General features: G+C 45.9%; 1 protein-coding gene across 2 annotated transcripts; it reads left to right on the top strand.

Annotated features, from left to right (window-relative positions):
- Positions 1-933: 933 nt before the first annotated feature.
- vezf1a (vascular endothelial zinc finger 1a) lies at positions 934-25,056 on the top strand. Of its 2 annotated transcripts, XM_072658386.1 has the most exons (6): positions 934-1,034; positions 12,729-13,510; positions 17,894-17,963; positions 18,168-18,333; positions 21,218-21,253; positions 22,137-25,056. In XM_072658386.1, exons 1-6 carry the CDS (start codon positions 1,002-1,004, stop codon positions 22,496-22,498), a joined length of 1,449 nt encoding a protein of 482 aa, XP_072514487.1. In that variant the 5' UTR covers positions 934-1,001; the 3' UTR covers positions 22,499-25,056. The 2 variants fall into 2 exon arrangements, with proteins under 2 accessions (XP_072514487.1, XP_072514488.1); XM_072658387.1 differs by lacking the exon at positions 21,218-21,253.
- Positions 25,057-26,285: the final 1,229 nt, after the last annotated feature.

The following is a 26,285-nucleotide window of genomic DNA, read 5'->3' as shown; positions in this document are numbered from 1 at the left end:
TCCACCAAGAAATGTTAGGTCTCTTAACAAAACCAGTTTATTCTGTAATTCTGTAGTTTAGCCATGAGGCTAATGTAGCTAACAGGCCACGTGCTTTTTGGGTGACCCAGACTTCTACTGCACTGCTCTTCCAGCTCTACTGCAAAACCTGGGATATCAGCTTCAGACACCCAACACGTCTCGGCTGCTGATTTACATTTTGGTGAAGGAAACAAAATGTGATGATCTGATTTTTCAGTGAACTTTTCCTGTGAAAACTGCAACGTCTATTAAACCTCCACATCATAGGAAACTCCCCCCCGGGCTGTGTGAAGGGAGCCCTACCGAAATAAACACGGTAAGCCCGTTAACCCAGGAGGCTGCGAGGCTTGTCTACACATAACAGGCGCTGATCCTAATTATGAACCTGGGGCTTAAAATAGACTCCATTTTGGAAAAGGGGGCGAGAGACTTTCCCTGGAATTTCTGCGGGAACGAGCGGCACAGAAACCACTGATACCTGCAGTTAACCGCCGTGTTCTGCCTCCATACAAAAACGTGCGAGAATAAAAACAAAAACACGGGATAAATATTATATTACAAAAGTGTGGAAAATTATTAAAAAAATAAAGAAAGAATTTGAGCCACCGCGCAATTGATCAACTTCTCGGTATTAGTTTTTTATTTTTTATATTTTTTTTATAGCTAATATCCCCAGAGAGTCGGACGTTGAACGTGGCGTGAACAGGGGTGTCCGCGCGTGGAGGTCTCACTGGATTTAACTATACACAGCACCGCGACATTATATAACATATATTATGTTAGTAACTACCTTAAAATATGTAGAACGTACTTTATTGTAATGTATTGTAATTGAAGGTAACGTGCGTACTTTTGTTATTTATATCCCCCCCTCTCTCGTGCCGGCTTTGGTTCGGTCCCGGGGTTACAGGAAGTTGCAGCCGCTGCCATGTTTAGCTGCTTTGTTGTAGATTTCTTGCAGGTTTTTTTTAAGTGTTGCAATGGAGCCGAGCTGGAGTTCGTTCTTATTTCAGGTACGTAAAGGGGCTCTGGGATGCTTAAAGAAATGAACAAGACCGAAGGAAAAAAAAAACATCGTTGAGGGAGCGTCTCGACTCCTCCTCGGCTGGAGTTTAGGAGGCTGGTTTTCTCCAAATCAAGCAAAACAATGGTTCATCCGTCCCGGGCTTCCAGCTGCGAGGCAGAAGCGGGACTCCGGAGCCTAAACCGTCCTCTTTCTCCCCTCTAGAGTCCTTAAATATCCACTAATGTGGCTTTGGGCGTTTCTCTGGTCTTCTAGGCTTGGATTAGAACCGCTCACTTTAGTCAGAAATCTGCCTTTAGTCTGTAAAGCGAGCAAATACGAGTCCGTGTCTCGCTCCCTCGCTCTCGGTCCCTCGCTCTCGCTCCCTCGCTCCCTCTCTCTCGCTCCCTCGCTCCGGGTCTTTCCTTCTGGTCGTTTCTGGCTTTAAATAGGACTGAATGAAGACTCTCCTTTGTGTTGAAGGGTTGCAATGTGGGGGAAAACGGCTCCCGGCTGGGCGCAGGACGCGTGAGTAGTTCGGCTGGCTGGCTGGCTGGCTAACTTTTCGGGATTCAAACGGCGGCGTGATCCGCGGCTTCCAGGAATTCGAGCTATGCGAGTTTTTGGCCGGCTGTGGGTTTCTGTGTTCCCCTGCCGGGGCTTATTTATAACGGGGTTAGTCGAAAAACGTCGCCTCGTCTCTCTTCCCTTCTCCTCTCCTCTTCTTTTCTCTTTCCCGACCATCACAAGCGTGGTACAAAGACAGCTAGGATAGCTATAGCCTCACAGAGCGGCAGCTAGTCCAGGCGGCTGCATGTGGGGCGAACCGTTGGCGCTAACTTTGGATGCTAGCTGGCTAAAGCTAACTTAGCTAGCTAACCCCGCTATTTACCTCAGAGCGGCGCACTGCAGCTTTTTACGCCACGTTTTTAATATAAACTGCTTTTTTAAGTGCTTAACAAGCTCAGGGTTTTCTTTGGTTGTAGTTTCCCTTAAAAAAAAGTCTTTGTTATAAGTTTCACAGGTGAAAATGGTCGAAAAACTCGCGGTGTTTGTAGATATAGTAGATATAGGAGGTGGGGAACCCGCTAGCTATGAGCTTATGGGGCACATGTTGAGTCGAGTAAATAAATATATATATATAAATAAATAAATATAGCTAGTTATATAGCTAAATATATATCTTAAACTTCCCAGGTTTAGCTACTCAAATATATAGCTAGCTATATGCTAAAGCTTGCATTAATATAGGTAGTGATGGCTAGCTAGCTAGTTGAACACATGTTAGTTGGTTAGCTGGCTAAGTGTTCAGTCCTGTAACAACGTCGTAATATAACATATTTTGTTGATTTTATTGACTAAAATTGCATATTAGCATAGTCACTGTTTATTATGTATTAATTTACTTCATTTGCAGCACTTTTATCCAGTTACATTTAGTACACAGTGTGTGAATGTAGTGTTGGGAGTATTGCCCAAGGACTCTTATTGTGTAGTGTGGTATGCTTCCCTGTCCCGGTGGTGTTGGTGGTGGTGGTGGTGGTGGTGTTGGTGGTGTTATCCACTCTACTCAACCAAACATTGAATGTTAACCCTGCTGTAAACGTATATATCGTACGGTATGTAGCTAGCCATGTGAAAATGATCCACTTGTGAAATCAGCCCAGAATTCCCCAGAGATCACGGCACTGCTCCTGATCTGGCAGAGCCAAATCCGAACAGGGATCCCGCGGTTTAACGTGAAGCTTCACTATTAAAAGAACAACACCACAGAAATGGTGGTGTTCAGTGCCCTCCGTGCCCGCCGAGCTCGCCTGATCGGCTGGTTTGGCAGAGCTTGGTAGTAAACAGCCCTCCTCCCTCAATGTTCGCTAAATGCCAGGTGTTGATTTCATGTCATGCCTCGTCTGGATGGGCTGAAGAGGAACGCGAGCGCTGACCCGCCTGCTCTTTAGCATCAGAGCTCTGATTCCTTTCGCTCTGGACGGGCAGAGAATATCACACAGGTTCTGTGAGCTCCGATTATAGTCCGGGGTGAGGAGTTTGACCCAACAGTGGGTCTTAATTAATAGGTCTCAGGCAGCTGGGGTCGACTGGATTGGACTAGTCCTTGCAAAGCAGAGCCGAGCAGGTCAGATCTTGGTAATTTCGTAGGTGGTCCTTTTAGGTGAATGGGCGTTGGTGTCACGGCGGTCAGTTCTCTAAACTGTGAAAGCAGAGGAAATTAATCTGAAATGGTGCGGTCAAAGGGTCAACCTTTGGAAGATGAGTGCCACAGTTGTCAGATGTTCGAGAAGCTGGATTTGCGTGGTGTAAAAAGTGGGTGATGTGTCTCTGATTTAAAGATGTAGGATGATGTTGGAAGATTGATATTGACATTGGATGATCTTGCGGTGGATATTTCAGACTAATATTTGGTAGTCGTTTTTATAGAACTCATGTCTTATAGGCCCATGTTATCGCATTTATCCTTTGATTTGATCTTGTCATGTAGCTTCGTCAAAGCAGCCAATGTGGTTTCCATGAACTGTCCGCTAAGGCTAGACCACATGAGGTGAAATTGGACCACTTGATCCATTGGATCCCTCCTAGATGTCCTTTGCAGCAACTCAAAAAGAAGCCAGATGTGTATGTTTGTCACTTTCTATTGCATACTCGCTCATTCATGCACACTTTGAAAAAGTAAAAGCATTGATTATTAAAGTGGCTCAAATGCGTATCCTCGGGGCAAGCTCCTTTCCCCTCCACCTCCCGGCTTTGAAGTCGTCGCTGTAATTGTGACAGGTAGAGCTACGGTATTCCCAGCGAAGCACGCAAGTGCAGCTGTTACCTGCTAATTGCCCCGGCCCGAAACCTCCGCTGTAGGCAGGCGTGGTTCCTGCACCACCACCTTCAGCTAAAAGCGCTGCTCAGAGGTGAGCAGGAGAAGCGAGGCCTACGTCCTTTGGATCACCCTTGACTGCCGGCAGCCTTGGGTTGCACCCAGGAGTGAAAGGTCAGGCCATATATGCTACCGTTTAGGCGCGATCTCTCTCCGCTCTCTGTTTGCATGACTTAAGTGTTGCTTGTGTAGAGATTAAGGTCTCTGTCCTGACCGAACAGGGGTTTATCAGCTTCAGCGGAAGGCGTAAAGATAAGAACCTGCACCAGCGCCGGCAGCTGTGAAGTTTGCGCCAACTTTCTTGGGGGCGAAATCACAGCAGTTGCAAGTTGGAACAGTTCGCAGTGCTGTATTAGCCAGAGCCTAACAGCTTGAACCAACTTCTGAGCAACGGCGTACAAGGGCCTGGGCAGTGGAGCAACCCTTGGTCCTTTCGAGAGAAGAGAAGAGAGCGGGAGAGAAAGAATTTCATTTGGTGGTCCTTTCATGTGAATGGTTGTGCACGGCAGGCATTGTGCGAGTCCTGAGAGAGTGGAAGTACATGTAATCCCTTTATTACTCAGCTGAAGCGGAGCGGAGAGAGAGAGAGAGAGGGAGCGAGCGAGCGAGCAAGGGCGCCAGCCCGTTACCGGCAAAAACCCGGAGCTACCGGCACAGCGCAGCTGCTACTGAATGACTCATGCACTTCCCGCCCGGTGGAGAAAAGTCCGTCTCGCTCTCTTTTCTGTCCCTCCATTATCTCCCCCCTCTCTCTTCCTCTAGACGTCTACGGTCATTGATCTTAAGCATGCTTCCAGCACGCCAGCATGTTAATGAGGTGTTGGATGGCCTGAGCGACATTCACCCGCGTGACCCGTTTCTAAGTGCAGCGTGACTGCTTGAGCGTTTGTTTAATTTCCTTCTTCTCCTTGGCTGATGCCAAACCGGATTTTATTTATTTAGTTATTTATTTATGTCAAAGCTGGTTCTTGTAGTTTTTAGTTTAAGCACTTGAGCGCTTTCTTCCAAAAGTAGGCCGTCTTGCTCAGACTACTCAAACACTCACCAACCTCACAGGAAGGAACACGCATAGCTAACCGCATCACATCTCGCAGCGTGGTTGCTATTTCAGGCTAGATTTGCTACAGGATTGGACCCGACGGGTATTTCCGCCCCATGTCCAAGGCAGCTTTTTTTGTTATTGTTATTTTTAATAATTGGCTTAAAGTTTTGGCCTTTGCTCCTTATATCTGGCATTCGTGGTGAACGAGAGCATGATTTCTGTGTCGCTAGGCCACCAGTGATGAGGGCGAATATTCCCTTCAATAGATTGTGTTTAATAGGCTGTTGACTGTAGGCCGGGCTCTGCCGGTGGGAAGGAGAGGACGACTCATCAGTCTGGAAATTTGCTCCGTCAGGCAGTGAATGAAATAACATTTGTTCAGGATGAGCTCATTGTGGAAAAGTATGCTTGAGCAAAAACAAATGATGTGAACGTTCCTACAAAACAAGGAAAACTTATTATTATTTTATTGTTATGTGTAGATTGTACAGTACAGCAGCCTTAACCTCGCTTCATGAAAAGCACTAGGCTTCTTTTGAGTCCTTTTTTTCCCCCCTTTTGCTTAAACACCCATTCCACTTTCTCTTGTTTCCTTTCAAATTCAAATTTAAGAAAGCTTTACTTGAAAATGAATTACCATGTGCTACAGCGTTCAGTCTAGTCCCCGGGCGCAGTCCCTCCATTGTGCCCGAGCTGCCTTTTCAAAAAAACAAAAAAAAAAAAACCCTGCTTATTCCCGAGCCGAGCTCGGTTTTGGGATGTTATTTACGTTGGAGTGACCTCAGCCTTCAGAGCCGATTTGGATCAAAACTGTCAGAGTGGCGTGAAGGCGCAGCAGGCTGCAGTCACCGTGCCTGTGTCTGGGAGCATGGCTGCCTGTCTACAGTCTTATACACACACCCTCAAAGAGTGTAGAGTAGATTTAAGACCCACAAATACCCCCTCGATGACCAGAACAGCGAGGATCCTGGAAGGTGCTGGCTCAAGCAGGTGTGCAGACAGTTGGGCATCACCCCCACCCGCAAGCCGCAGCTAAAACGTCCACGTTCCCAGGTCCCCCTGCATCTGCAAGGCGTCTCACCAAGGGGTGTGTGGAGAAATGCAGCCGTTCTGCCCATGAATAGAGGAACCAAATCAGCGAAGACTCCCCTACAAAGACCCCCTGCTGCGGCCTGAGTGCATCACTGCTCGGATTTGGGGGACGCAACAATAGAGTAGATGAAATAAGGAGTACAATGTGGAATTCATTTTTCTTCTCTCTCTCTTTCTCTGCCCCCCCCCCCCAATCTCAGTCCCTGTCGAGACCAGCCCTGCTGGATGGATGACTGAACTCAAATGCGAAGGGTCAGTTGTTTAACCCTGGCCTTTCGCGATTGCGGAAGACAACACGCTCGTCTTAATTGCGGTGCCCTCCTTTCCCAGAGCCCCGTGGACATGAGCGGGTACGCAGAATAAATGCGGTTCATCCTGAAGTAATAGGTGGCATCGTTCGCAGCCGCGCCACTCAGTTTATCAATGTTCAGTGATTACGTGTCCTTTCTTAAGCCCTTTCGTTCGCGTCCCTTCTCCGAAGTCCGTTCTGAGACGGGCCTTACCTTGCACAGTAAAACTCAATGACGTGACTGGCTGTATTATTTGGATAAGACCTTGCTATAAATAACTTTCAGGAGAAATGCCAGTGAATGCGTCCGGTTGGTTAGTTTATTTGGCCAGTGTTCTGTTGTGTCTGGAACAAGGAGAGCCATTTTGAGAGGCCGTTAGGCAGGAGCCGCAGCCATAATGGAGATTAAGAAATGATTGTTGCCGTGGCCGGACCCTAATATGTGCTGGCCCTCGCCTATTTGGGATGCTCCATTGAACAACAATAGTGCAAGAAGCCCAGCGCTTGCTCCTTTTTTTCCCCCCCCCTCTCCCCCAGTGGCATCCCTGCTCGCTATTGTGCAGACATGCCGTCTGAAGTGTTTAAGAAGCCCCTGATGCTGTACTCGGGGCAGGAGAACAAACGTGAGGGTGCTTTCTGAGACTCCAGAAAATTTCAAAAAACGATGCACACCTGCTCAGGTTATTATGTGGGCAGTTGAATACGGATTGTTTTTTGTTTGTTTGTTTGTTTGTTTTGTTTTTGTTGTTTTCTTCCTCCCCAAGTAGGTTTGTTTTTCTCCCACTGTTTTCTAATACTGATATTGACATCTGGAGTATCAGGCACTGCTGATATTATGCATTTAAAAATGTTTTTAGGAGCGTTAAGGCTCAAATGAGTTTAGGTCTTCAATCCACAGCTTTTCTTATTTTATTTTTTTTTATTGCCTTTAAAATCCAATCATTTCACTTTATTAAAAATAAGCATCTTTCATAGAAAGTTTTTAAAAGGAAAAAGGTTCCTTGAAGGTTCCTCTACAGTTTCAGATTGAACCTTTGAAAGTTCTTTGTGGAACCTAAACTATTTAACAGTGCTCAAATAGCCTTACTGAAAGGGTAGAACGTGGTTCGAACCCTCATCAGCAGGATCTCATGAATGCTTGTGTTTTCAGCAAGTTTCCTTTTTGCTTTGGGTGGCAGGGGCACCCTATGGAGGGGGGCTGGGATATTGTAAGTGCCTTGACTGATGGGAACCCTAAAATATGTATTAATTGAGTATTTTGGCAGACATGTTAGATCTGTGCTGCTGCTATTGATGTACTGATTTGTGAAACGCTTACCCGACCAGAGGTGCGCAACTTCAGCTAGGCTAAGAAATGACAGAAGATATAGCGCCAAATTACACAACTCAAAAGCCTCCCCCAAATCTCCAAATTTTGTGACTTCCATGTTTATCTGAGATCAGTTTTTGTCTGAATAACGGTCACGTGTTCGCCCAATCCAAGAGATCATCAGGCCTTACCAAAAATAGGCCGCCCTTCCCGTTTCCTCAAATGCAGCGGCTTTTCAGCAAAGGTCTCCCTTGAATTGAGGCTTCAGTAGTAACTGAGCTGTTCCACAAAACCACGTGCTCTGGCTCTCCTTCAGTGTTATGTCTCCACAGCTTTTATCTGGGGTGCTGTTTAGTCTCGGTGTGTGAGTTCACGTGCAAGGCAGAAACGGAGGCAAAATAAATTGCTACTGTGATCAATGGATGCATTGTGCTTTGTGAAACAAGCAAGGATCTGTCTGGGTTCATTCTGAAGTTGGGAAACGCGAGTGCTTATGAGAAGCATTGACGAGGCCTGCTATTTTGACCGACCTTGAAGTTGCAGAAAAAGTGTGTTAATATGCTCGGTGTTTGAGGAGTCAAACACCGAGGTTTAGATGTTTTTATTTTTGAATAGAATAATCTTTCTTTGTCTTTCTTTTTACTCCCCCCTCCTTCCTCCTCCTCCTCTTCCTCCCCTTCCTACACAGTACTTCACATTGTTGCCAGCTTAACCACCCTCGGTTGACACTGCAGGAAGAGTACTTTTGCCTTTGATTGTGGTGTGAAGATTAGGTACCTTTTAGGCGGCTGGATTTTTGAGGGGGTATTTTGAGCACCAGTCTTTCATGGACTTGCGTCAGACGTGAAGATGAATGGCTGTGGCTTGCTTTCATAAGCCCCATTGCTTTGCATTTAAGCCTTGCATTCGTGGCATTTTCTGAGTGAAGTAAATATTTATCATTGGTTAAATGTTTAAATGAGGTGTTCATGGTGCTGGTAGGGGCCGAGGGGAAACCAGATCTGTTTGGCATCAGTTCACAACATCCCTATGTCCTTTATTTTTTTATTTATTTATTTATTTTTTTCTATAACTTGAACGTGTGTATTATATAGGTTCAATATCATTGAAGGACATTTTGCTGAGTATTGACACAAGAACTTTCAGAGCATAACTTGCTGCTCTTATCAGCATCTTTGAGCTAGTAAGGCTGCTTTCGGACATTGTACTGTATTCCACTAAAAACCATCCCATCCTGTGGCAAGATGCAGATTTCATGGGATTTGTTCATTACTACTGTTTTCCACTGTCCTTGGTGGTGGATCGTCACGGGTGGACTTGTTAAAGGTCTGTTGGGTCACATTTAATAAGGCAGCCAAACAAAGCAGAAGGTGAAGAGTTCTTTGCAGGTCATTCTGCCTGCCAGCGGCAGCCGGAGCCCGAGGGAGCACAATCGGCCATACTTTCTCCGCATGGGAAGCTGGCTTCCCCGCTCTCCCCACATCACTTCAGTCTGATGCTGGCCGGCACAGGCGTTTCCCAGCCGAAGCGTCAAGAGGCTTTGGTTTGGTTGGCGTTGCATAGGCAGCAGTTCGAAAAGAGACAGTGGCTGGTTGTGCATGTCAATCCCTACACTGCCAGAGTAGGGAGCGTTGCATAATGTGCATGGGAGAGTACTAACGAGTGGGTTGGGTTATTATCTGTCTGAAATGTAGGTATAATACTCTCTGGGGTAGGAGCTCATTTCTTTGTTCGTTCAGATTGATGTAAGGTGGTGTTGATCATCCTGCCCATGAAGCTTGTCTCCACCTTCGTTTTGCAAAATGTGTTACAGGTGGATTTCTTCCAGGAAGTGCAGTCCAAGCCAGCTTGACATAAAATTTAGACTACTTATTGTCTAATCAGTTCTGATCAGTATTGATTGATCAGTTTGATTCTTATTGGTTTTGTAGCACAAAACACACACACTGTACATATACCCACCTCCATCAGCTCTCACTCATTCCTGGTTTAATCCACACCCATTTTCGATTTGCAGCGTATAGGAAAGTCCTGAAAAGGCCTCAGCTTTAAAGACTGCACTATTTGGGAGGTTTCAGCAGCATGTGTGTGTCAGAGGTTTGTTTTTTGCAGTATCAGTGTTGTGGATAACAGCTTTTCATCTCCTTGACGAAGTGGTATTTGGGCAGGACCGCTGTGATGTGGTTGTGGTTTGGGGTTCTCCGATCTCTGCCTCAGACAGGTTTTCCCCCCGGCTTTGTAAACAGGCTCGCCAAGGGCTCGCCCGGCCCGGCCGCAGGCCACACAGTGACTGAGACGGCTCTGCGATTGAAAGCGAAGATGGATGTCCTCCCTGGTGCTATCATAAACAAGCCTCTCGGCTGCGGGGTCACCAGCGGAGCGGCCCTCATTTCCTCCTACCGCAGATTCCCAACCTCCCCCTCCTCCTGAGGGCAAATGGCTTGCTCCGAAGCTTCTGTGTGGTCGCTCCTTTGCTCCTTCTCTCTCTTGCACTCTCTGCTTGTCCGGTTTGCCTCACCTCAGAGTTTGCGCTGATCTCATTCTCGCCTTGCCACCCGCTCCACAGGAGTCGGCTACTTTTGCGGTCACGTGTCCCGTCCGCTACGTCATAGCTGGTGGGATCGGTTTGCACCGGCCCAATTTAGAAGCTTCAGTGGCAGCGGCCTGCTTTCGAGCCAGGCTGCTGAGAATGCCCAGAACTATTTCTAACCCCTCTGTAGGATACCCGGCACAGAAGGACCCCCTCTTTTTTTTTTTTTTCTGTGCTATGGGTTCTCTCCGTATGTGCAGCTATTGTTGGGGTTGTCCCACCACCCCAGAGCAATTCAGCTGCCTGACTGAATCATTCCTAACAAGAAATGCCAGATTGACTGATTGGCCAAAAATGTCTAGTGTCTGTGAGGGGTGTGAGGACACTGATCGGGGAGATGTCCCAAATTTAAGGAGTGTTGAGTGTTGCTGCTTCTCTTTGCAGCTTGTTTTTGTTCAGGAGCTTAAACAGATTGCACTCATCGTTGCTCATCAGGCAGACTGGCGGAAATGCTGACCAGGGCCGCGCTGTTGCTCCGTCAGCCTGAGAGCGCTGTGCCCACTTCCACACATGCGCCTGGAATGAATCACTCTATTTTTGAATGGGCATTAGACCCACCGCTGCTCTCGCTCGCTCTCGCTCTTGCACTTGTTCACTTTCTTCCTCATTCACACGCTGTTCTGTCCCTCCCCTTCCCTCCCTCAGCTGTGATCTGGTAGTAGAGTTCATAGGCAGGGCAGGGATGGATATTGGGAGGCCAGTGCAAGGGTTTCATGCAGAAAAGATGTTAACAAAACCATTCACGGTTGTTTGAGGTGCAATGTAGAGAAATGCAATGAGTCAGAATGGTTCACATCAGTGGTGACGGGAACCAGATGCTTGTGAGGTGGCTTTTTGAGGTGTTTGACTCTTAACACCAGGCTATTTTGGATAGCAATTGAAATATCGACGTTTCACCACAACCCCTGGGTCCTTTCACCCCTGCAATAAGCAATTTAACACCAAACCACTCTGAATAAATCTGTTTACGTCTCTGTAAACAATTTGGCAAAATTTCTGCATATTTTAAGGATCTCTTTTAAAGTGGAGGTTTGGGTAGTATAATTGTAAATACAGAAATTATGTCTTGACGTAAAGACAGAGTTTCATAATTACGACTTGTCTGTCGGATTTCTGTCTGTCTAGTACTTGGCAAAATAAGCTAGTTTCCCCATCTGCATTTAAGCAAGCCACAGGGTGGGAGGCGCTGTGCTCACCGATTAGTGATTGCACCAAAAAAAAAAAATCCGATATGAAGCTTTATCCTCTAAACGTGACTGATTTGAGCCTCAGTTAGCTAAAACATGGCCTTTAGCCTACTAGAAAGTATGGTAAAATCCTAGAAAGTAGACCTGTAGCAGAGCTAGTTAAGCAAAGTCAGGCTTTAGCAAATTGGCTACGGATTTAAATTCAGCCTGTTCCTTTCAGCAGCAGTCGCTGTGGTGAGCAGACTGTTATCTTATCTTAACTAAGCTAATGCTAAACAGCTGCTCTATGCTGGTTCAGGGCAGTTTAACATTTGTAATGGTCAAATTGATGGTTTAACATTTATTGGGAATACTGAATACCACCTAATACCTCTGAATGATGCCATGAAACAAGTGGGGGCCACCCATCCCAAACCCTTAAGCTTCAGCAGCTGCCGCTGCTGGTGAGCATTATCACCTGTGAGGTAGCTGTGTTTAGTCAGCGCTCATTAAGTGGACCAATCTGAAGCTGACATAAACCATGCATGATTCATTTCCCTTCTGACTGCTCTGCCTGTACATACATCATGTCAATGTGTGTAGAGATGTAGATTTATTTATTTTATTATTTTAGACTGCGGAACAAAAGACAAAGGCGTCATTATGAGATTGAGTAATACTCAAGACCTCACTGTGCTTTGAATGCAGTTTTGTGCTTTTGGGGGCAACCAGGGGAAGCCCACACTTTGTTTTTCTCTCTGCGCTCTCTACCTGTCATCTGCATTGCGCTGCCGTAAGCACATTTGGCTGACTTTGCTTCCGCTGACAATGCTGCTTCTTTCCTTTCTCTGAGATGTGTAGGATGTGGCCCATTTTCGAGATTGTGTAGTTTTATTAGAGACAGCCCGGCGTTAGTTTTAAATATTCTAAGAGAATTGACGTGGTTTGGTCCCCCACCTACACGCCCAACCTCAGGGGTTTCCTTAATAAATATTGCATGTAAAAATGCGCAAAGAGCCTTCTTAAGAGTCAAGGGTGGCAGCCGTAATCTAGGAACGTTGGCCCAATCCTGATAACTGGTGCTTTTCGATTTAGATGCTGATACATTATGTATGAAATGCAGAAACGTGACTTTCTGGAGTTTAATAAATGCATCAAATATCTGACCAATGCCAATATTTCTTCTGGGGATGTATCTGTAAATGAAGATTAGGAACTGACTGCTGCCAAGACCAGAACTAGTAACTTTTACCCATTCCACACCAAACTTACAATAACATTGTGCCTGTGAGATTCCTACAGTTTGTGTTCAATCTTTCCTTTTCCTTCCTCCAGCAGGCCAATGAAGCCCTCCACCACCAGCACCAGGTGGCCCCCAACAGCCTGCTGCCTCTGCTGAACTCCGGGGCTGAGCCGCAGGACCAGAAGCCCATCATGCCCATCCCACTGGACCAGAAGCCCCCGGTCAGTGCGGCCGAACTCCTAAAGGACAACGTGGCCGTTGGGACGGGTGGTGGAGGGGGCGGTGGGGGCAATGGTGGCGGCGGGGGGCAAATGCCCATCATCAAGAAGGAGCACAAAACCAAGACGCCTTTCATCTGCGGCTACTGTAACAAGGCCTTCCGAGACAGCTACCACCTGCGGCGGCACGAGTCGTGCCACACGGGCGTCAAGATGGTGTCGCGACCCAAGAAGACTGCGCAGACGGCGCCCACCATGGTGCCCCTGATCTCCACCATGCCACGGGAGAACAGCGGGAACCCTTCCTACATCTCCACAATCGCCGGCATCCTTACCACAGCCACCACCTCTGCCTCCACCGGCTCCAGCGTGATGACGCCTGTCTCGATGGCCGGCGTGGGCCAGCAGAGCGCCCCCAAAAAGCCAGCAAAGCCTGTGAAGAAGAACCACGGCTGCGAGATGTGTGGAAAGGCCTTCCGCGACGTCTACCACCTGAACCGCCACAAGCTGTCGCACTCAGACGAGAAGCCCTTCGAGTGCCCCATCTGCCAACAGCGTTTCAAGAGGAAGGACCGAATGACGTACCATGTGCGCTCACATGACGGGGGCGTCCACAAGCCATACGTCTGCTCTGTGTGCGGGAAAGGCTTCTCGAGGTATGGCGTCAGATTTAAGTGCTGTCTCTGTATTTGCTTTGGAGTCCTTCTGTTCATGAGAAAGTTACTGACTCGCAGCAGAGGTGTGAACGATCACAGACCTTGGTTCCCTTCACTACCTCCACTGTAGAGTTGGGTTTCTGTAGAACCGTGCATTTTGCTTCAAACCTCTCTGAACAACTTTGTTTTCATCTCAAGAAAATTATTGTGGAATTTAGAAAAAGCAGAATTCTCCTTTAGAGCAGGAAACCTTTTCCTCAATGAAAGATCTCTGCTTGAGGTTCAGACTTGTACCACATCCAGATGACCGTATACTGTATATCTACACTGTGGTGCTACAGCAAGGTGTTTTTTTTTTTTTCCTCTTTCTTCTATCTTTAAGGAACTTTCCATTGTTTTAAGGTGGAAAACTGCTCTTGCAGTACTCTCCCAAAACCTATTTTAGGGCTGTGAGGCTAGTGTAGCTAACAAGTTATGGAAGGTCATGAGCATCAGTTGGCATTGAAGCAGCCTTGCAGATTCGCTCTGAACATTGTGGAGTTGTTGAGCAATCTCAGACTGACTGATCTGTAGAGTCGTTGAGACAAAATTCAGTTCAAATTCAATTGGAAAAACAAAATTAATGGGATGGTTTGAGGCAGGTGTGTGATAATTGAGGCATACAGCTTTCGCAAAGCTAATTTGTGGGCTCTAATCACTGACTAGATAAATCAGTAATTTCAGTTCAAAACTAAAGAAGCAAACTTTGAGCATCAAATTTGTCAGGGCTGATATTGGGTGGGTTTCCCAGCACGGTTTCCCCATCATGGCAGGCTAATTAGATGATGAACTGGGTGTAAAACAACTTGAAGAATGTTAAGTTGTTTAGGGGTCTGGTATGAGTAACCCTGCCGTAACGGGCTACTTTGAAAACGTTGTTTTATCCCAGTAAACATGGAGATGTTGGTGTTTTTGTCTACTTCTGTTTTCCCCCTTTTTTTTTCTTTCTCTCCCCCCCCTTTAACGCCCAGTGTTGAAATATGTGTACAAAGATGTAGCCGGCTCCACCATCTGCTCCTCCATATGACATTAACATTGTCTAGCTCCTGTTGGCTGCAGTCGGCTGATTTATAGCTGCAGTGAATAGTTGTGACTGGCTGCTTTTGTGCTTCCCCAGCACGCGGCGGCCTGGGCTGGGCCTGCCTCCCGGAGCGGCCCCTACCTTCTCAGGCCTAGGCCTGGGCCCGGGTGGGGGGAGGGGTCGAGGGCCAGCTGCCTTGATTCCTGTGTCACGCTGAGGCTACGTTGAGCTCGGCCATGAAAAAAAAAAAAGCTGTAAAATAGAAAATGGGGCCGGTGAGACAGGAGTCTGGGATTTCCTCTTGCTCACGGTTGCAGTCCCTGTGGACCACACATACTTCGTTCCCGGGTTTGTGGCTTCTTTAAGAGCAAACGATGCTGCATCATCCCTCCCTATTTCCAGGCAGCGACGAAGGCCGAATGCGTCACTCCGACTCCCTCCACATCCTGTTCCAGCTCGCGGCACTGCGTGACTAATAATCTGAGGATTAATTTTGGGGTGAGCAATGCAAGTCGGAGCGCTGAGAAGAAAGGATCCGTTTTTAGCCCGCCAACTGTTCCCGGGCTGGTGGAGCGTTTCTGTCTGTAACGGGACAGAGACAGGATAAATAGCAGAGCAGGATGGAGAGGGTTTCATCTCAGCCCCCCCCCCTCTACACACACACACACACTTTTTGTTTATCTATTTAATCTGTATATCTGTGACACCATGCTGCAGGTTGTTGTTGTTGTTGAAGAAGAACTTGGCTGAGAAGCACACTACTCTCGAGTGTCAGCATGCCATGACTGTAGTCTCCTCCTGTCTGGGAGCCACCGTTCTCCTCAGCCAACAGCAAGTCAGCGAGGGAGGGGGAGGGAAAGGCGGCCATTCCAGTTCACCGCACCGCTGAGGAGATCCCACTTGACTCCTCTCCTCAGCAGCAGAAGCACAGCCAGTGTGAAACTGGCCCTCCCGTGACCAGCTGGCACAGGGCGTCTTCGAGAGGGCAAACGGCTGGTTGTGTTTCCTCCGTTAATGCATTTTCCTACTCTCTCACACACGTGCACACACCCACACCTGCCACCTTGCTTGACCAGGTTAAGCATGAGGGTTTTGGAGTCTCCCTGCTTTCAGAGGTCGGTCAGCTGGAGAGAGGCCTTTTTCTCTTCCAATATTAATCTTGATACGAAAACTATTGGCCGACTCAGTTCTTTGTGTATCATAATTTCATGATGGACCAATAGAAATGCCGCAATAATTTTTACTTCTTTTGAGGGTTTTTTTTCCCCCCATTCTCCTGTAAAGTTGGCATCTCGGAGGTACACGTTTTAATGGTGACAGCAGCGATATATATATTTTGTTGCTTTAAAACCTACTAGGCTTTAAAGTGAGCTGTTTTTAATTGAAGCGCTGAGCGCCTCAGCGTGTGTTCGGGTTTGGCAGGTTCGGAGTGATTAAAATAAACCCTGAATTGCTCCGTTAGTGCTTTTCATTAAAGCAAGCGAGAGAGAATGCTGCAGGGGCTTGGTTAAAAATGCACTCTGGTGTGGGACGATTGACAACGTTTCCTCTGTTGACGCCTTGTTTGGTGCGACTGTTTTAACACCTGGATGCGTCTGATCGCTGAATGAGATCTGCCTTGAGGTTTACAACAGAAAGTGTTGATTTTAACATGTGGCTTTAACACGTTCAAGGCCAATATCGAGTACTTGGATATATACATGTAGTATACACTGAAATGAAGTTGTCAGTGGAGGAGGCTAGTATGATGACTGTTTATTGATATGGTAATAAATGTTTTCTTGAGTTTCAGCGCTCCTGTGCCACACATCGGCCGAATCTGCGTGGCCAATAGGAGAGCAGTAGGGCAGTGGTGGCTCAGCGGTTAGGGCACCGGGATACAGATGACCGGGTTATGGTTTTGATACCTGGGCTCGGCAAGCTGGCACTGTCCGGCCCTTAAGCAGGGCCTTTAACCCTCTCTGTTTGCCAGGCGCTGGGCACGTGTGCTCACTGTCGTGTGTGTGTGTGTGTGTGTGTGTGTGTGTGTGTGTGTGTGTGTGTGTGTGTGTGTGTGTGTGTGTGTGTGTGTGTGTGTGTGTGTGTGTGTGTTCACTGCGTGGGTTAAAGGCGTAGGCCAAATTCCATCTGTGTCCAACACAACGGATAAATATAGGTGTCTTGTCCTGTGTCTTGTCTAAAGATCATAGGGTACATCTAGTAGTTCCCTCCAACTTGGAGTAAATGCTGGTTTATGAAAAATGATTGTGACCTAGCGCTGGGCAAAATGGTAAAAATACTATATCATGATATTTTAAAGACATTTCTCTCAATACACGATATTAATCAGTACACATGTAACCACACACTCAATACATCAGTAGCAACAGATTCCTGAAAACTATTATTTACTCACCCAGACTGAATACGGTCATTTTTATTCAGCATCTGCTGCTCTTCATCTAATTAAACCAGCCTAATTACACGGTTTGCAATGAAACCTACAGCTCATCAGTGTTTATTAGGCACTAACAATATCTTCAATATGCTATATTGTGTTTTATGATAAATTTATAACAATACAATAAAATAACGCCATATTGCCCAGCTCTGTCATTACTCATCATAAAAAAAGTTCAGTATGGAAGCAGGTGTTGGCCCAAGCTGGTCTTCCAGGTTTGTGGTTACCAACCGTTGAAACTAGCTGAGAAAAAGAAAAATAATATGAAATAAACTTCAGGCTAACTTGCTGTCTGTTAACTAGTACACATTTGCAGATCGTCCTAAGCTACTAAGAGCACCACTTTTGCGGCCAACTGGCAAGCATTCTGCAAACCACAATTAGTGTGGACAGCAGCTTGCACGAGCGCTAGCGGCGACCCCAGCGTTTACCACCGCGTTCAGTGTAAAAACTTTAAGCTCAAGTCTGGGTCTACTGGTGCAGAACAACAAACTTTACAAATGTTCTCTCTGGGACTTCACCAACATTAAACCTGAAGTCTCCCAGTGATTAGACTCGCGAGCCCAATCACAGATATCATCCGGTCTGAACTCTGACTGTCTATGTGCTTCGTTATAAAGAGTGTAATGATCTGTTTGTCTTTTAATAATCTTTAATAATATTTATTTTATAAATGTATTCATTTCCCTGTAGTTTGCAGTGTTCTAAAATTGCCTATGTTAAAATATGATGGCCAGTTTGTGTATTACAGGAATTTGGATCCAAGAATCCAAAATTCATTTTTAGTTTGTTCTTGAAAAACCTGGTTTCAGAAAGTGAGAAACTACTGGGTTTACTTTTACTGCATCCATAACTTACCTATTTTTTTTTTTCCCTCCCTCAGGCCTGATCATCTCAGCTGCCATGTCAAACATGTGCACTCCTCAGAGAGACCATTCAAATGCCAAGTAACGGTATGAGAAGTGTCATTTCTGTCACATACACAGTATTGCCGCATTTTAAAGTATGTTGTTTAAGCTCAGCACATGCCGTAAAACACTGCAGCCCTCAGGCAGCTCACAGGTTTTCACGATCTATGCAGTCTAGAGTAAAAAGTCTTACAGGGACGTCCACAGCCTACCGCCGCACTGATGACCGTATTCTCTGCCCATCTGCAGGCCTGCACTTCTGCCTTCGCCACCAAAGACAGACTGCGCTCGCACATGATCCGGCACGAAGGGAAGGTCACCTGCAACATCTGTGGGAAGATGCTCAGCGCCGCCTACATCACCAGCCATTTAAAGACACACGGCCAAACCAACTTCAACAACAACTGCAACAAAGGTAAGTCCGCCGCTCCCCCGCCCCCCCATCAAACCGCGCTCTCGAGTTCGACTGGTGTTGGGAGAGTCCCCGAGTGGGAGAGCTGATGAAATCATGGTAATCCCAGATCGGCTTTCCTGCCCGACTCCTACAGTACCACTCCTGATCCTGATGTGGGATCAGTTACGTAGTTCTAACTGTTAGTTCAACTTTCTTGTACTAATATTCACTTCATCCTGACGTAGCCTAGTTCCCACGTCCCCCCTCTCCACGATGCAGTGGATCTACAGTGTGTTTGGGAGTCTGGTGCGTTGAGCGCTGTGGCATTTCGGTCCGGCTGAACCCTGTTTCTCAAGGAGGAGCCAAACTGGGAAAGCTGGCTGCCTCTCGTGCGCTTTTGGTCTTTCTATTTATTTATTTATTTGTTTGTTTTTTATGTTTCTCCCCCTCGGGCTCCACGCACCTCACTTTCTAAAATCTTTTTATTTATTTATTTATTTATTTATTTATTTTTCATCCTTTGTTTTTCTTCAGTCCTCATTTTTTTTGCTCTTTATTTTTGCCTTGTTTCTCTCCTTTTTTGCTCTCAATATATATATATTTTTTTTCCCCTTTTTCTTTTCCTCATTTTTCTTTATCCTCTTTTTTGGCTTTAATTATGCTGGCTTGATCCTTCTTTCCGTGCTTCCCCATCACTTCTTCCTCTTCATCTACGTTAGTTCTGTGCAATTCATCAGAAATCGACGTTTTGAACCTCTAGTCTTTGTAATCTTGTCGATGTCCACTATGCTATTTTAATTCTTAGTACTTTCCCCACTGTGTGTTCATGTACTCTTCCCTTAAAATATGTACTACTGCACATGTAGGCACGTTTCTCCGCTCCATCCAATCTGCGACATTAAAGAAACATAGGTTAGAACTCACACCGAGCCAACTGAGCAACTCGAGCAGCTTATATAGTCGTTCATTAATCAAGGTAAAGTGTTCAGGTGATCGTGATCCTGAGGTGCTGTTGCCCTGCACTACTCTGTGTCTTCCCTCCGCCCTTTCTTTCTGATTTCTCTTGGGCCTCTTTCTCTGCTCCTTTCAGTTCAGTTTCAATTTCAGTTGCTTTATTGACATTACATTTACATTTGTATTGTCTGTGCATTTCTTTGTCCCACTTACTTAGGCTTTCTCACTCCTGTGCATCTTTCTATCTTGCTCTGTGGCGTTCTCTCTTTCCCTCTCGCTCTCAGTCGGGACCACCTTTGCTGATGTATCTGAGAGAACTGCATCCTCAGGCCTGTTCAGATATGCTCTGGTTTGCTTTGGAAGTGTGTGAGAGCTCCAGGGCAGACTTTAAAGATTTTTTTTTTTTTTTTTTCCTCCCCACTCCCGTCCAATGGCCCCTGTAACCAGCTCTTGGGAGGAAAGAAACCTCTTGCTCAGCTGAAAGTGTGATTCCTTGATTTATCTAGGAACATCAGGATCTGGGATCAGATCTGGATTTGTAGGGCTTGTAGTGTCTACTTTTGGCCTTGACATTTCTGTTGTCTCCCGTTAATTGCATTGGGCTTGCCGGGACATTCCTTAAATTAGCTCAGCTTGGCATTGGGATGTTGGCAGTGCCGCACGCGGACCAGGACCTTAGCTGCCCGCCCTAGTCACCTTATGAGGACAGCGTTGAGATTAAAATGCACTGCAAGTAGAGGCGCAGGCCAGCGACTGATTGCATCATGCGGCTTCGTAGAACAGCTGCTTAATTCTCTCCTGCAGTTTGATGGAGTGGCTTTAGGCTGCACGCTGTGGCTGACGCCCTTCTTTAATGCAGCTGGGTGGATTAGGATCATTAGAGAATCTGCTGTGTGGTTCACATTTTAGAAGATCATTTCAAAGGTTATCCGCAGACCCCCATTAAACTGGGTCGCTGCTAAGTATCATGGTGCTGACTCTGGCTTTCTCGTGCGTGGATGGATGATGCACTTTCTCTGGTGTTTTTGTTGCTGTGGACTCTAATTTAATTCATTAAAGTTTCCTTCATAAACCATGTAGTGTAGTTCCTTTCTTCCATCCATTTCATCCATACCACCCTTCATTCTGTCTGATCATGATGAACTGTACTAAACGAGTGATTTCCTCTGATTTTTATTTTATTTTTTTTACTCTTATTTTTCTTGACTTGATCAATTCATTCAGAGTGATGCTGGAGTGAAATGGTTCATTCTAGAGACCTGGATTTGTTTACAGCGGGGATGGAAACCATTTCACTCCAAACCACTCTGAGTGACAGTTTGTTTACATCTTAACCATTTAATTATGCTGAACCTCAGAAAAATCAGTGGAATTCCTCTTTAAACGTCTGACTTGTGTTGCGTTCTTTGCTGTGTGTTAATTCCTGTGATTTCTGTGATTTGTAATCAGCCCACCCCCCACCCCCCCAAAAAAAATGTTTATTCTTGAGTCATTGATATGTACATTGATCTGCCATGCTTATGCTATGTAGTCATATAGACCGATGTAGTTGCAGGATGGCGCCAGCAATTAGGTGTAATCTCCTCCCTTTATATTGCATTACCCATAGCTCAGTGATCACACAGGTATCACAAGTCTTCTGTCCTCTACCTTAATTCGTGGACAAGCGTTTGCCCCTACCTAGGGTTATTTGTGTCTCGGTGCATGGAGTTGCGGAGTGGCAGTGTGACGCAATACTACGGTGACATGATGACACTTTATATTAAGTCCCCTGGCTCCAAGCCTGGTGTAGCGCGAGATGACGCACCCCTGCCCACCCCCCCTTACCTTCCCGTAACAAGGCTGTTTTGCACAGCCAGCCGGACGGGGGGCACCCAGACTCACAAGCCTCTGCCCTCTCAGCCCTGGCTGGCTGGCCATCATAACACTCTGTGTCTGTATTTCTGAATAGGGGACTGGCAGTGGAACACCTCAGGTCTGCGAAAAGGTAAACAAGTAGATTCATGTGAAACATCAACCCAGGGCATGGGGGAAACGGCACATAAACAAACACGTTCTGGGACACAACAGTTGATTTTATGCTCTTTTTATTTATTTATTTGTTTATTTATTCGCATCGCTATTGCTATGCTCCAGGAAAGGGCAGTGAAGGTGTGTGATTTCGTTCAGCTGATGCCAGGGACCACTTTTAGTGACTGAGTGTAGAAACATGTCTATTTCTCAACTGTGGAAATGGTCACGTGTTATGAAATTTGCGTTTTCATGACTCGTTTAATTGTTTGGTGACTAATCATTATAAAATCACTGAGGTTTGAGATTTGTAAACCATAATGGTAAAGGAATGGTTTGGCTGAAAATCCAATATGTGCAATTCTCAGCTTAGCCCAGATCCAGTTCAGTCAGCCAAGACATGTTTGGTGTCTGTTTTGCTTCCATTTTATTTTATGCTGGAGACATGAGGCTAAGGTGTCCAGCAAACATCTTTTCCATGCATACATGCTCTCACACGTCTCTGCACACACTCGCACCACCCTCAGATCTTCATTAAGGTTGATTTGATGTGGTGTAGTGATCTAAAATCCATGACTGGGCTCTAAAGCAGTGGTTCTCAAAATGGTCTTAAGCAGCCCCGGTTGGTCCAGATCTTTGCTCCAATACACAAGGGTAGAGCAAAAGTCTTGACAGCCACTAGCCTAAACCACATCGATAAGTCTTTGCAAAGATGAGCAGGTCAAGAGAAGTTTTGGGAATGGATTTGGTTGACGATTGACTTGTAGACTTCTAGCCTTACCAGGGCTGGGTGGGAATGGGGAGGAAAGCTTTCAAGACCCTTAAACACGCCTCTGTCGCTCTCTTCTGTATTTTTTTAGACAGCAACGAAGTCTGCAACTCCGCCTCTGCCACGCCGGTCACCATCTCCGCCCCCATCACCTCGGCGATGAACCGCTGCAACACCAGCCACCCAGTCACCATCGCCGCGCAGATGAACATCACCACCAACACGGTGAACATCACCTCTCCGGTCAGCCTGCAGCACCCGGTCACGATCACGGGGCCGGTGAACATCGCCTCGGTCAACATCCCCGCCACGGCGCCCATGAACATCGCCCACCCAGTGGCCATCACCACTCCCATGCCCATGAACATCGCGGGGCCCCTGAACATCGCCATGAGACCCATGGAAAGCATGCCTTTTCTGTCCCAAGTCCTGCCTTCCTCGCCGCCCTGGTAAACGAGGCAGAACAAACTCCTCAAGCCTCCCAACTTGAACCTGATTCTCCTTACCAGCCGACCTGCGCCCTGCACTCCCTGACCCGAGCCTGCACCCCCACCTCCCTCCCCACAGCCCTCCCAAAACCCTGAGAGTGTGTTTACTCTTGCGGTGTGGTTGGAAGCATCCAGCTGCATCGCAGGCATCCAGCTGCATCACAAACCAAGCTGAGCTGATGGCGTTTTCTACATGTTCGAGAGGGTTTTTTCTTCTCTCTGAAGGATTTCTTACCTAGTTGACGTTTGTGATGTGCGAAAAATAAGGTCCGACGACCTGAGGGAGTTGGACGACTCTTTAGCAACACTGAGCACGCAGACCTTGGTGACTGGCGAGGTTTTTTGTTTTTGTTTTTTTTTTAAAAGGACAAATGCAATAAGTGCTGATTTTATTTTTTACATTTCATTTTTCATTTTTGCCCCCCGTCAGAGCGATGGGTGTTCTTTTGAGTTTAGCTGTAGTCTCCTAATCAGTATTTAATTTTTGTTTTGTAGGAAATGCGTTGAAAAGGGACAGGCTTTCATTGGGAGGGATTTGTTTTAAGGGTTTTTGGGTTTTATGGAAAGGGGCGGGTTATAAGTGTTTTATGATTTGAGGTACAGTGACTTGTATCTTGTACAGTTGCCTATGCTGGCTCATTGTGTTCTCACCAACTACAATGGAGAATCTTTAAAGATTAGTTTTTTTCTTTAGCAGCGGTGTTAGGACACTGTTGGTCATGACTGTTATTATTTTTGTTTGTTTATGCTCCGTTTCTTAAGGATGGCTGGGGTGTGCTTTGTTTACTCATGGTTTTTATTTTATTTTATTTTTAAAACAGGAACAGAGGAATCTTGCACTGAAAGCATATCCCTAGTATAAAAACAGTATTATCAGAGATCAAAATTGAGTGTTTAGGTAGCCAGCCTAGGTATAACAGGGCCATCTAGTGGTTGGCAAAAATGTACACCATCTGAAAAGTTTTATTTGGCCTTTTTATCAAGTCGACAGAGAAATTAGTACGTAGTGTTTTATATACCCTTGTTTTTAACTCGTAGGATCTTTTCACACTTTATTTTTCTCCAAGGACCCTGTTAGTATGGACGTTCTGCTCAGGAAATGTACCCGGTGAACCCAGTGAACTGTTCGCTTCCTTTTTTTTAATTTTTCCAGTTTTTTTTGTTGTAAATATTTATCTCATGCATCCCTTTTTCTTCCTGGGGGGACCGAAGAACTTCAACAATGACTGACTGATTTCACCGTCCATTATTTATGGAATGCTTCCATCTTGGTCCTTCATCTGACTCCATTGACTCTTTCCTCCCCCTTCCCATTGTTTTTTGGTGGGGGGGGGGGGGGCGCTTGGTAGTCTTTCTTAAGCCTAGAGGCCCACCGCAGGTCCACTGTGGGCCCACGACCTGCCCTAGGTCTGGCACGATTCTCCAGAGCACCACTGCCTTGGGTGCCGGTCCCTCCGCTGGTCTGCCGACATTTGGACTCAGGAGTTGAACTACTTTCGAACACACTTTATTTTCCAAGGGGACGGGTCTGGAAGGACACGTCCACCGTCGAGTCACTACGAGGGTTCGAAGCCCTGCCAATGTGATACTAGGTACACTGTGTTGACCACTGTTGGTGCACAGCTTTTGTGTTTGTTTTAATTTTTTTGTTTGTTTGTTTATTCTTAAAGGTCATGTGACTTGCTGCGCCGCTTGCGTGGTCTGTCACTCAGGCAAAATGATGAGGAAGCGAGTGACCGGTAGTGAAAACACTAATTTAGATTTGTTTTGTTTTTTTGTGCGCGTGTCTTCTCGGGTCCCCCAGTAGTTTGTCCTGCTACAGTCAGTAAAGTGGGCAAAGGTCAGTGCCCGCTTTGTGCAAGGCATTATGTTCTATCACAGAGAAAAGAAGAAACACATGCATGTGGTAGTTTTACTTGCATTTATTTTTATTATTATTTTCTTTCGTTCCTGAGTTAGGTTCAAAGAGAATGTCTGTCTGTCTGTCTCTGTCTGTGGAACGGAGAGAAAGTATTGCTTATATGCATATTTTTTATTTTTCTTTATTTTTATTTTTTTAAGGAAAGAAAAATCCATGCATAACAATTGCCTCTTTGCCAAATTCAAACCCATCTTGAAATGCAATGAATTGACCAGTATGAATTAAGTCGGACGTCATTTTTTTTAATTGACTGTTTCGAACCCTGTGAAGGCAGTTGAATGTATATCTTTGTACAAAAAAAAAACAAAGCAGTTTAGCTCTGAGGATGTGGTAGTTACAGTACAAATAGACACGTGAAAGAAGAAAAAAAGCAAGATAACGTTTTATAAAATTAAAAACAAAAAAAAACAAAAAAAACTTTTGTATTAGAACATTAACAACGGTAATTTTGTATATATGAAGACTAGGCTTTCTGAGTAGCAGAAAGGAAAACATTCCTACATTTTTTTTAAATGTATGTTTGTCAGAAATAATTATGTAAACATGCGCAATGTTTTATGTGCCTTTTATTTGGGTTGTCTAAATAAAAGAAAACTATAAAACATGGCCCTGGGTGACACTTTTTTATTATTATTTATTTATTTTATTTGGGAGCCTTATCGCTGGGCATCTCGATTATCTGCATTGCTCTAATACAGCGGACGTTTTGTCATTGGATTTATTGAAGGAAAAGTGTGTGCGTTGTCCGTAAGGAGGAATGCATTGATGTAAACGAAGCGGGAACTGGAGCTGTTTAACCCTGTTTAGCCATTGCTGCAGCACCTGGGGAACAGGGCCTTACTCAAGGGCCAACAGTTGCAGCTGGCCGAGCCCGGGTATTGAACCCACAACCCTGTCATCAATAGCCCTGTGCTCTATCGCTGAGCCACCACTGCCCCTCATAAGTAGGGATGTCCCAATCAAGGTTTCTTGCTCCATGATCTGATCCAAATCTTCTAATTCTGACTACTGGTCGATCCCAATCTGATCTGATCCTGTCCGACCCGCAACTTCGGTAAAACGTGCGAATTCCAACAGTGAACAGCAATAAAATCCCTATTTTTAGTATCAGATTCTATAATCAGACTCTAATCCGATCTACGCAGTTAGAAGCAGCTTTTTAACAACTGTTATAAACTCCAGTGTTTTAATATCTCACAGTCCAGTCTGACTGACCTAGCTGACCGTTCAGCTCAGCTCCTTTAGCTACAACTCTGCGGTCTGATCTCTTTAGTGTGTGTTAGCATTAGCCTCCTCCTCAGTTCTGAACGCGCCATAGAGAGCTGGTTTAGAAGCAAAGAAAGGAGCTAGGTTCTCTCTCTGGTAGAACAGAGCTCGTCACCACAGTTTGGTTTCTAACCAGGTGGAATTCAAGAGAAAAGGTGGGATGGGGGGGACGTTAGAACTTCCCAAATGGAGATGATGGGATAAGAGATCTTTGTTGTTGCACAACTACTAGCTACAACCAAACTGGGTGGTTTTGGCATCTTAAAGAAACACGGCTTTCCGTTCCACCTTAAATAAGTTTAAATAAGTTCCACTCTGCTGTTGAGTTGTACACACTGTAACTGCGGCACTATTTAAGGTGGAATGGAGAGTTGGCATTGGAAGCCAATTTTAGCTTTTGTTTCGGCTGCTAACGCCCGGTAACGTCTCTGGACTTATCGGTTTTGTTTGCTCACAGAAATAAGGTCACAGGTGAACTCTGGCTAGGGTAGCTTTCCAAAAAGGTGAGGAGCATGTCCGTTAATGCCGCCTGGGGGACGCCAGATTCCACTCTGCTACGGCACAC

Source organism: Salminus brasiliensis, chromosome 16 (assembly GCF_030463535.1).
Source record: "Salminus brasiliensis chromosome 16, fSalBra1.hap2, whole genome shotgun sequence".
NCBI lineage: Eukaryota > Metazoa > Chordata > Actinopteri > Characiformes > Bryconidae > Salminus > Salminus brasiliensis.
This window is presented reverse-complemented; position numbering and strand designations above follow the sequence as displayed.